General features: G+C 39.8%; 1 protein-coding gene across 1 annotated transcript; it reads right to left on the bottom strand.

Moving 5' to 3' along the window:
• Positions 1–1,362: 1,362 nt before the first annotated feature.
• Positions 1,363–7,836, bottom strand: APOH (apolipoprotein H). Its single transcript, XM_009959247.2, has 8 exons — positions 7,773–7,836; positions 6,424–6,600; positions 5,722–5,818; positions 4,286–4,362; positions 3,523–3,711; positions 2,765–2,944; positions 2,251–2,448; positions 1,363–1,433 (listed from the first exon to the last, which is right to left on the bottom strand). Exons 1-8 carry the CDS (start codon positions 7,834–7,836, stop codon positions 1,363–1,365), a joined length of 1,053 nt encoding a protein of 350 aa, XP_009957549.1.
• Positions 7,837–12,474: the final 4,638 nt, after the last annotated feature.

Raw genomic sequence — 12,474 nt, 5'->3', positions numbered from 1 at the left:
TCTGTTTAAACCTGTCAGGAACCAAAATGCAGTGCACAGTGTACCGGTGAAATACCCTCTTGAGTTGCTAGCGTGAATTTGTCTGTCTGTACATTAAAGAATTAAATTGCTGACGAGTACAAAGTATTAAATACTTAATAGCTGCCTCAATCTCTCCTTAAAAATTGGAAGTATAAGAACAAATTACATCAAGCGTACTATTAAAATATTCATGTGCAGCCTTCAAAAAAAGCTAAGAGCATGTTCAGATTTTTTTAATGGTAGCTATAGCATCTTACAAGTAGTTTGATCTTAATAAATGGTCCTTTTAAGAAGTTCTACAGTAGCTTGCTTACTGTGTAGCTTACTTCTGCTTTTAATCGCAGAGAAGGGTTTTGTATTTCAGAGGGAACCACGTATGACTCGTGACAATTTATTATAAGTGTACAACAAATGTTTCTCTATCACTTTCTAGTATGTTGAAATTATAATTATTTTTTCTGAATGAAAATATAGACAAGCACAAAAATTGCCACACTGGATCATACCAGTGAGCTGCCTGTATCATAAATCAAATTAAAAGTACAGTTTCAAAGTTACTTAATGACCAGAAATCATTACTATTGCTCAATGGTGTACAAATCTCTGTTGGTTTTGGTTTTTTTTTTAAGGGAATCAGTTGCATTGTGTAATATTGAAACAGTGGTAAAAATTAACGGTTGTTTAAAACAACAGTTTCAGGTGAAGCTAGAGTCTTGAAAACATAAATGGTCTTATTAACTTCAGCAATTTTTTTTGGATGTGTAAAAGAACCCTTCATCTGGTGCTATTGGCATTTAAACCATGGTTGGCTACTTGGCTCCTAAACTCTCTCTACTTACATAAATTCTGGAAAACCCTGGGTTGATGACCCTCTGTCTATCCATAATTAAAGGTCCACTCCCTATCACAGAGCAATGGAATCAGAACCCAGCTAATTACTGATGATGAAGGCCTTTCTGTATAAATCAGTTGAGAGCTAAAGGATTTGACTGATGATTAGGCAATACTAAATAAAAAACACTATTGGCTGAAAATTACTTTATTGTAAGGGGACTGCTGTTAAGAAAGTCATTTCCAGTTGCATAAATGTTGGGAATATGGAAAGAGAGGTAGCACTGCAGGGCGTTTGAAGAAGGCAGAGAAGAGAGAATGAAAGTTAAGGGGTGAAATAGTATGTCATAGCTTGTGAAAGAGGCTGTGGGGATGGTGGTTGGCAAAAGAGCTGGGACTGCCTTTGCAGAGTCTGCCTGGAAATTACACTGACAGAACCTCAGTTTTCCTTTCGTACATAATGTTTTGTCTCAATAAGGCAGAGATTTAGTACTGTGTTACTTCTGAGATTCATGCTTGATCTTCACATGGTTTCATGTCTGATGGGTCCTTCTTCACAAGTGCTGAAAAAAAGCCACGTTCTGTGGAAAACAATTTAAGAACTTCTGTTAAATTCTTGAAACACGTGATAGCTGAAAACAATGTTTCTCCTGGACCCTGCTAGATGAGCAATCAATCTCTGCCTCATTGCAAAACCTCGAGAAGAAATACACTATTTTAATTCTCTTCTAATGAGAGATAAACTACATCTATCAGAAGCTAAGCCAAATGTGAGGAAAGATGTTTTTATCCTGCATAGGCTGGTTTTTTCCTTCACTTACAAATGAAAATAAAACTTACAAGGAACATTCTATGCAAGGAATATTGATAAAACAAATGCAAAGCACTTCCTTTTGCTAACAGACTTCAGTATTTAGTCTGTTTATTTATTCTAAAACTCGTTGTGCCTGTGAACCGGTTCCTCCAGCATCAATTCCTCACTACAACTGTCAGCTGCTTTTTAACACTCTTGGTCCAGAGCCAGAACCAGCGTGTTACCAATCAGCATAACATGGGAGTTAGTCACCAGAATCGGAGTGAACATGTCAGGTTCTTAAGGCTGCAGCAGCATTGGGCTCTTTTCCCCTGTAGAAAAGATTGATCCAAGGGTTCATGAGATCCCAGCACGCTTCACGTATGGCCTTTTGTTTGGGCTAGGCCACCTCTAAAATATACCGCCTAAGAACAGAACAGGGATTAAAGCAGGGCTCTGACGTATCCAAAAGTCTTGCTGTGGATTCTCTCCTTCTCTCAGCCCATTTCTTCCTAAATAACCAATAACTATAGTTCAAGGCAGATGAATTACGACGTTGCTTGTTTCGCCGACAGAAGCTGTTTTGTGATCAGTCTAGCTCGTACCTTTGAAACAGGCAGGGAGAGTAAGGTTGCCATCCACACATGGAACAGCTACGGTATAGGCACAGGATTTTTCTTTATTCTTGCAGAAGAAGGATATAGTTTCACCATGCTGAATGCCTGCCTTAAGGTCGTTCTGAACTCTTTTCTTTTCGCCATTGTATAATACTACAGCTTTCTTGACTGGAATTTCACATGGTCCTGTAAAACAATCCAGTTATAAGCAACACAGAAGGATAATTACAAGTCTGTTTTGAAAGATGGGTAGATTAGATCCCATCAGAAATCTGTACAAGTGACATTTCAGATTGCGAAATAATGTGTCCGACACATACACAGTACTTCAGTGGTATTAACAATGCTGAGGAAATTCAGACCCCTAAGTATAAGGTCGAAAGTTTCCAGTGAAAATCCAGCCTCAGTAAAATTTCTAGTTATATTAAATAGGAAGAGGAGAGGAAATACCCAAACGAAATAAAGTTTGATACGTGGTTTGTAACGGATAAGGGGTGTTTACCTTTACAGGTTGGCTTTGTGGACCAGTTTCCAGTCTTCTCACATCGGGAATGCTTAGGTCCGTCCAGCACATAGCTGGACTGGCAGCCGAAGCTGACGCTTTCATTATAGTGGTATGTTCTACGAACAGCAAACTCTATGAATCCATTCTCTATTCCTGTTGGAGTGGGGCATGTGACAACTGTGGTGCAAAAACAAAAACAAAGCTTTGTCAGGGTTGTGGTTCTAAAGGACACGCTATATACTTTGAAAAATACATAAAAACTGTCATGGTGGTTCATTTCAGCCTCTTGCACAGGAAAGATAGTTTTAAAACCCACAAGAAATAAATATTACTTGTTTTAAATACACATTTATTGCAATCTGTGGTTATATCCAAAAACTGCTTAAATGTGGCATAATTTCACTGAAAGCAGTGGAGTTCTCTGCACATAGGGTAAGGTTGCCTATTTCTTAGATCAATTCTAGTGTTTAGGAGAATAAAATGTTTACTGCACTCTGGAGGTCAGGCTCCAATTCCCCACTGTGAACTACATTTGTAAGGTCTTGTTTATGTAACCTTTACACCAGCAGCAGATATTTTGTCAATCCCATGTTGCCTGCAATCTTGTTAGCAATCACCTTCCATTCACCAGTCTGAATTTCAGAACAGTTCTACTGTATGGTTGTAATAACAATGATAAAAAAAAAATATTAAGGTCGTTCATATAGTTTTACCTAGGGAATATTTTTAGGTGTTGATAAAAGTAAGTTACTTACCCTTGCACTCTGGAATGCTGCTCCAGTTCCCGTTGGCCATGCAGGTAGCTGTCTCGTTCCCAATAAGTGCGAGAGGAGGTACGCATTCAAAAGTAATTGTGTCCAGGAAATTAAAAATATTTCCAGGTTTTAAGTGACGGTAGGAAAGGACTCCAAATTCAGGAAGTGACGGAGGTGCACAAGTCACCGCTAGTAAAGCACAAGATTCATAGAAATCAAAGCTTAAAGATCAAATTATTGCTAGAATCACAGGAGCAACATGCCTGTAACAAATTAATCCACGCCGCCCTTCACGGAAATGTAGCTAACAAAACAAAACAAAACGTTCATATTCAAAGTCTCAGGAGCCTTAGAGTATGTAATTCACTACTTTTGCTATATTTTTCAGGCAAAATTGTGCAGCATATTTCTTTTTCAGCGAAGTGTTTATGCAGGACAGGTTATAGCAAAACCACGTATGACAGTGACAAAGCCATGACAATATCCTCTTTTCATACACAGGGAGAATGAATTTGAGTGGATAAGCATCTTACCTTCTGCTGCAAATAGCATCCCTGATCCTGGCCTTTTGTACAGACCTTTAAACTGTATTTCTCTAAAACTAGAATCCACACATCTAAACCCAAACATACAGCCTTCTTGATTTTTTACAACCATTTTTTGCACAGGAGGCCTCTGACTAAGATTATATGTAATTCAGAGCAATGTAAAGGAATCTTTCTGTTATAAGGATGGAGTAGTTCTTTGGTATTTAAATACGTACGTTGACACTGTGGAAAAGTTCCGCTCCATGTTCCATCTGCCATGCATTGGCTTGTTCTTGTCCCAACGAGGTTGTAACTGAAAACCAAAAGACCTGGGTATCAGAAAGCTTAACGAACATGAAGAACCAAGTTGTTCTTTGCAAGAATGATTACCGCTTCTCATAAACAGACTTCAGAGTCCCATTGTGAAATCTTTCTCTAGTTCTAGCACTTACTGACCTCAAAGGAAGTTTAGATTCAAACATGAAAACTTGTTAGTATTCGAGCGTTGCAAGCGTCCAGACGAGAGGCTTGATACAAAAAGACGTTTTGCCTTTTCAACTACATGTTCTATGTTATATGTGTTTCTACAACTGAGTAATACTGTGGATACATGTAAGTAGTGAGCATTGATCTATGATTGCTAATGGAAATGTTATGGGTTCTTGGGAGGAGTTCCTAGCTAATTATGGCAATTAGGATCAAACTATTGCAGAGTTCCACACTCTTAAGAACTAAAGTCGCTGAGGTGCATTATTATATTTTAATGCCAGATAGCCCCATTCAATTTCCATACGCACTCTAAATGCTTCCGTCCCATCCTCTGAACTTACATTATTAGCTCTTACTCTGAGTTTTAAAGAAATGTTCATTGTGTGTCTATCATTTCAGTATCACACAGCTGAAAACCAGTAAATTATAATTAGCAAAATTAAATCGAGTCCCATTGCTGCATTTGGTGTCGTAGTTGAATTTATTTATTTCTTATTTTGCACCTGTTTTGTGGATGAAGGAGGTAGCTGAGGCTGTTGGTACCATTCAGTGAACTCTAGGCTCTCTTACACCTATGACCTTCCCAGGTAAGCACTGTTTGTTAATTAATTACCAAAGTAAAATGAACTGTATGTTGCTATCAAATATTTCCATGCATTTATTGTAACTATTTTTCTCTAAATACATCCCCATTTCTAGAGCTAGCAAGTAGCCTTGAGTAAAAGTGTGTTTGCTCCAGGGACCAAATTAGGATTAACCTCATGTTTTCATTTCCTGAGCTTGGAAAGGCATAGAAACAAAATTTTCAGTCTCCAGAGCCTAACAACTTAGACAGAGATTATCTTCTCTCTGCTGTAGGATTTCATCTCATGATGTAATAAGAGGATTTAAAAGCAGGGAAAAGCAGTCCAGAATAAATCTTTGTATAAAATCTCTGCTATTTTCATGGTTTCTGTATCTGTAAGACATTGCTTTGGAGTAGCAAAGCTCCAGGATATTATAGCCAAGACTGAACAGAGGAGTCTCACCAAATATGCTTTTTTATTTTTTTTCTGAAGTGGAGGTGGAGTTTTATGTGCAGTTTTCTAGGTTCCCTGGCTTGCAATGCTGCAGCAGGTGATACTAGAATGTAATATCGTGATTTAGGTTATTTATTTAACAGCATGAGGAAGGGAACGCTTACCCTGGTTCACACGAAAAACTTATGGAACTCTGGTAGTGGGAGTCTATAAAATCCATTTTTCCGTGCTGCAAGGGTCCAGGACTGGGACATCTCTTTGCTGTTAATTAAAGATAAAAACAGGATAATATTATTTCATGAGGCATGAAACTATGATAATGGAAATAAGTTGATCATCAAGGGGTCCTGGTGTCTTTCATATTTCCCCACTCCCATGTACTACACTTTAGAAGTCTTGCTATTTTACATTTCTATCAGAATACACTAGTTTCAAAGTCTTTGTGATTAAATAATTTTTAACATTTGATTGTCTGAGGAAAAAAACTTCTACGCAATGAAATTATAAAAATGAACAATGAGGCATATGATAAATGCGGGTGTTATCAAGCAGTATGTGTCCTTAGAGTATAAGCACTGCTGGGCTGAGTCAGATTAAGGTTCACCTTGTCCGGGTCCAATCTCCATCACCATCGGGAGCAGAGGCTTAAGGGAAGCTGTGGGTCATGTATGGGAAGATCCTTCCCCTGTTACTGCCCCTCTTCTCCCCCACACCCAGTTGTCTTCCAACAAGTAAGGGAAGAACAATTAGAGAACAGAAGTGTATCAGATTAATACATCACATTCCTCAAGTGGACTATAAAATACCCTTTTCAGATCAACACATAGCTTAAAATCTAGGAGTAGGATTCGCTTTGTTTTACTTACGTAGGCACAACAGTGTGTTGAGGGGCCACTTCCCAGTCGGGAGGCAGGTGTACTTCCTCTGGCCGTTATTTGGGATGAACCCAGGCCTGCAGGTATATTCTATTTCCTCACCCACGTCATACACACTTTTGTTTACATCAATTGTGGCAAATAGCACTTCTGGTGGCCTGGGACAGACTGGAGGAAAGGAGACCTTTTACAAGAAATTGGGCAGAAAGATGGACTTGTTTTTATTTCTCAACTGGGAGCCCAGGTTTCTGCATTCTCATCAGCTATGGTATGTTCCTGCACTGAGCCAAACTGCCCTTCTGTAATCTATAGCTACGTAACTTACTGAGGCCGCTGATGGCTGCTATAAGGATTAGCCAGAAAAAAAAATGTGTCCTTCCTCTTCTCCTCTCTGGTAATGGCCCCAGTTAGTTTTTGTGTCACTTTTTTTTTTTTTTTTTTGCTAAAATTTACATTTGCTTTTTTGGATTTATGAAGTTATTCTGCAAAGTGAGTCAATCCCTCACAATATCTTGGACAAGAGAGGGTGAGGAAGGACTAAGAAGCAAACTAATGCATTTCATTTTTAATCTAAATTAGTTTGATGGGGTCAGCCTGAAATGAGGTTTATTTATTTTTTTAATTAAATATCTTTTTCTCTGGTTTCCCCAATTTTTCTGCTCAGTGGGGCAAACACTCTGTTACATTAGACAGTTCTGATTCCAAAACAGCTTTAACATGTTGACAGCGTGAACAACTTATCACCCGGAGAGTGAGAACAGGAGGGAGAGGCGAGGGAGGAACGGAGTGTGCAGATTGCGTTCTGCAAAGGACATGGAGAGAGGTTCCTGCTGAGATTGTGGGGAGAGAACAGAGGGCCACAAGGCTTGAGCTGTAGAAATGAATGGCAGAGGGAGAGAGGACATGAAATGGTGCTCGGAGCCCTTGGTGTGGGGGGAACTAGGAGAAAAGCAAGGCAAGAGCTGTGCCAGGCAGCCCCTGCGGCCGAGGGGAAAGCGAGGTGAGCAGGGGGCTGGGCAGAGGGATGGAGCAAGGTTAACTCCTGGCATATGCGGTGCCCCCCAGCATGCAGACAACCTGATTTCCACAACTTCAGTCAATAGTTTGTTGATTTTCCTCCATTTTATCCTTTTGTACACAGCAATTCACCTCACGGTAGGAAGAGAGAGAGGAAGGAATGGAAGGGGGGAAAAAAGAGAGGAAGTAGCTTTCAGAGAAAATTCCCCTTCAAAACACTGGACCAGAGTTGTCTTAAAGGCTTTCAAATCCTGTTGCTTTTTCCACTTTCCCACATTCACACTTCAGGATAGCATTGCCCTTAGAAAGTGGAAGGCACTTACCTTTTGCTGCAAGAGCACAGTGGCTCAGAGCAACGACACACGCGAACAGTGCCAGGGAGTACATTGCTGCAGTCCACAGGCTTCCCAAATGACCCTCAGTCCAGTGTTTCTTCTCTTAAAAATAAAGGCATCTGCAAAAGGGTGGTTACATATTAACTCTTCATATTTATTCCCATCCTAGTAAACAGAAGATAAAAGGTTCCTTGTATTGCTTGTAATAAAGGATGAAACAACCGTCACATGGTGCATTCGTACATAATGCAGGAATTCAAACAGCGATCTCTGCTGAAAACGTCTCTGGTTGTTTCTGCAGAGCATCTCCTGTTGGGACTGATGTTTTCGGAAAAAAACAACATTGTCTTCTCAGCATCTTTAGAGGATGAGGGTGTTTGGAATATGATATTGGATCAAATAACAGAACTGTCACAAAGAAGCTTTTGCTTATCACTCGAGTGTGTACGTTTCTACGTACCACAGAGTCCTGAGAGTTGTAACAAAATCTTTTCAAGGTGAGGTGATTAGAATTGGAGTGATGTTGGTGGTGTCATACACCTCCGGTGATGATACCAGCTTCATACCAGTTTACACTAGGTGATGATCTGGTGTGAAGCTTCTGGGGTCAGTTTGATCAGATTCATGTCGTCAATAAGCGTCTTTCAATTAACAGATAACTAGAAGCATCAGAAACTGGGCTCACAATGCCAGTGCTGCAGGAAAAGTGAAATGATGATTCTGGTTCTGTGCTTCTTTGTGACAAGGGAGTCAAACTTAAATGATATATTTGGGTGGTATAAAAACTTGTTTTGGTGCTGCGATTTGGGGTCATCAAGTCAAAACTCCACAGATATCAGCTGAGGTTCTGATCTCTGCAGTTCCCCTAATTTAGCAGATTTAAACTGCAGGAGCATCTGAAGTGCAACCGAAATAACATTTGTGTAATCATTGTTCCACAGTTTGGCGTTTCTAATCTAAGTATCCTCCTCTCCTGCTGACTCACAGCCTGTGAGGGGGAGTGAGGGACATTTGAGGCTCTAATGAGAAGTTAGGTTATGTCAAACTCTTACTGCTGTGATCTTAAATAGTTTGTTTATTTTTGTTTTTTAAAGTTTCTCTGTTTCCATTTAAAACACACATTTTAGCCACAACATCAAATGATTAGGAACATGCTATTCTTCTCAGAAAGAAAATGCTGTGAATGTCCTGCTAAAAATATTTACCAAATACATAGTGCCAAAGGGCAAAGTACCACTGCTAAACCAACAGGAAAAAAATTGACTTCATTTTCTGTATTTACATAGGATTATTTTTCCATTTGACAACCTGCTTCTTCCTCTTCTCTTTCTTGACAAGATTTTACAAGTATCTTTCCAACACACGGCCATGCTGTAATGAACTCTCTGGCCTCTGGTTTAAGTCCTTCCTTAGATCTGCCTGCTAGTTTGATTACATTCTTTTCTGTATTTAAAATATCACAGGAACAGACGGGCACGACTTTATCCATTTCAACGTTGGCCATGTGAGCATTTCTCACTGTGCTCAGCAGATGGCAGAGTATACTCTACCATATACCATACAGATATAAACTCGAACTGCAAAGTTTTCTATACTACTTTAAGAAGGGGCGGGGGGGGGAGAGTTCAAGTATATGCACATTAATTTTTCCGTAGACTTTGTGTGTGATTACTGCTCTTAAAATTAAAAGTAAAACTGAATAATTGCATGCAAAACTAAGGAATGAATATTAAATATGCATTTCGCACAACTGCGTAATAACTGTCAACATTGTGAAATTCTTTTCGAAACCGTATTTCTCTGCAATGAGAAACGTCAGAATGTCTGTTACCAAAACCTGTGTCTTTTCCAGTAACTGGAGAAGACGTAATTATTATTATATGGACTTACATTGGCAGAGCGTGAGCAAGCCAGCCTGGTTCTTTCTGTTCGGTGATAGTACACAATTATATACATCATCTGATTCTCCATCAGATCCAACCCACTCCTTTAGCACATGTGCTATTTATCATCGGAGCTCCTCTAAACCAAATCATGAGGCAGGATTTTGTTTCATTAGTGACCCTGTAAATACAGAGCAGACTGATGGTCTCTACCACAAATACTGTTATATTCTAAAGAAAGAAAAGGTAACTGCAAGCAGAGAACGTAGTGCAAGAACACCCTGAGATGACATCAGCCAGCGTGATATGTGGAGTTTCAGTATGACAGCAGTCTAATCGTTACCTGGGTTTGTGCTAGAATAACCTAAAAGGAGAATATGCAGGAGGGATGGGAAAGACCTGGCTTTGCAGAAACAGTGTTGTTGCCCAGACAAAAATATGAAGAGCAACATAGCAGAGATCAAGAGTGCATGTTTGAAAAGAGAGGAATTAAGCGATGGAGAGTGGTGTCACTGGCTGAGTAAAGTGGCTTCAGTAAGGAATGAGAGGAAGAGTGTAAGCCAGTCAAGGCCTTAAAAGTGGAAGTAAAAATGTCATGTGGAAAAGAAGGAAGAAAAAAATAGTAGCAGGATGCTCTAAGAAGAAAGATGATGAAAAACAGTCTATGCAGCAGCATCTTCGTTGACGCCAGGGGTCAACTGGAGCTGTCATGACAACAGGAAAAGACATTGTAATAATCGGGACAGAAGATAATAGGAAGGTAGACAAAGAGTTTCAGACAGGAATTGGTCTCTTCTAGAGAAATTATGCAGAAAGTTTGCAAGAACTAGACAGACTGAAGGTCAGTGTAAGGTAACATTTCCCCAGCTAATGAGCCAGACCTTATGTCCTTCCTCTAATCTGTCTGTCTTCTTCTCTAGTTGGTGCTGTAATTTTCCTGGTGTGGTAGGGTATGTCACACCTCTGATCCTGCCACAGACTTCCTGACCGTCTGTCCTTCTGGACAATGAGAGTTGGGTCTGCATTGCCACCATTCATGACTGTTCTTCAACAAGGAAATGCACGACACAGCCAGTCCAAGATGCAGATGTTTCTCAAATCAACAGGACTGTATTGATTAGGGACACTGAGGTAGACTATTAAAGAGGGGCCTGAATGCAGTCCTCCCTTAAGGGCCAGCACTCGCTTGCTGAGGCGCTCTTTCTGGCATGAAAGCTGCCTCGGTGCTGTACTTGGACCAACAATCTCATCCTTTTCCTGCAAGGGCAAGTTACTCAGATTCCAGCTTCCTTCATGCTGTTCTGTTTCACATGTCAGTCACTGTTTTTTCGTGTGTACACCCATTTCTCCCTCCGGGATATGAAGAGGTGATGGTCAGATGGATAACGGATGTATCCGTGTTCCTCCACGGGAGCAGGTGTTCAGTCACAGGTTCAATCGCTGCCCGTTGTGTTGCCAAGATAGTTCTATTAATATTTGTTCAAAATTCATTTATGCACTGCACAAACATTTTTATCACCTCTACTCAATACATCCAGTGTTGAAGTGAGTGCTCTGTTGCACTGAAGAGATAAGAAATATAAAGTAAGAAGGTAAACTAAGTCATTTTTAGCCTTAAAGAAAAATAATTGCTTTCAGTTCTGCACAAGTTGAGGCCATTCCAACTTCCTATATATCAGTTGCATTTAGTATTTAATGTATGGATAATTTGGATATGTACATTCATATTAGCAAAACATTCAACTAGAAGCCAAGATCTGGTACCTGTGTATTTTCCAGTGGAAGTTTATATTTAATGTGTTTGGATATGTTGGAAGTAAACACACAAAAACAGATATTGACCTGAAATAATGTCTCAGTGACATAAGTAAACAGTATCTATATTATTCTTAAAAAGATTATTTTCATTTAGTAGCATAGCTTAGGGGTAAACAGCAGTCCTAGTTACCACTGATGTTTCAGAGTGTTTTTTCTGAAGTTAGCGAAATAATTATCATTTTAGTCCTAGACCTTAAATTGCTTTAAGCACCCACCAGTTTACTGGAAGTGTAGTATTAAAATACCCAATCCTGTATGAATCAGAGATGTCAGAGGGCTGGCACTAACAAATTTTCCAGGTGACAGCAGGCCCATATTCTCTCGCAGAGGCATGAAGGTGTTCTAGTTCTCACATACATTAAACTCACAGCATACAAAAGCAGAGAGCATTTTAAAGCTACTTCCTCCTCCGCCTTCTCATTTCCTGCACAGAAAATCCGGAGAATCTCTCTCACAGCTCTACTGCGACCCAAATATTGTGAAACAATCTGTTCCTCTGATAAATTCATCAAAACGCTGTCTAAAAAAATCCTGAGTTTAATTTCTTCATCAGGAATGTTAAATTATGAAGCCTTGGGGGCAAATTATTCTCTATGAGAGTTTGAATCTGCAGTGAACAGATCTGCAAGGGACAACCTTGGAGATGTCAACATAAAAGCGCAGTATGGAGCCACAGACCTTCTTTGCCTTGTCCCGCCTTTTTGCCTTTTCCCTCGGTGCAGAGGTAGACACACGGTTGCACTCGAGGAAGAAGCCAGCCAGCCTTCATAACAGAGGTCAGAAAAGACAGGGCGCTCTCCAAGCTGAAGCCAAGCTGTTTCTCTTCTCCCATCAAGCTTGAAACAAAGTTTTCAAGACTTTTAATCATTATTCTTCCACTTTCTATTAAGCCACATGACACAGATTTCTGTGAGAGCAGCATCTGGCCTTGTTTTTTTAATTGAGATTATATAGAGATATGTATTGCCTCGGGTTGTCATCTTGTTTAC

The sequence above is a fragment of the Leptosomus discolor genome, chromosome 15, assembly GCF_034619465.1.
Source record: "Leptosomus discolor isolate bLepDis1 chromosome 15, bLepDis1.hap2, whole genome shotgun sequence".
NCBI classification, from domain to species: domain Eukaryota; kingdom Metazoa; phylum Chordata; class Aves; order Leptosomiformes; family Leptosomidae; genus Leptosomus; species Leptosomus discolor.
Note: the sequence above shows the minus strand (reverse complement) of the source record. Positions and strands in the feature narration are given on the sequence as shown.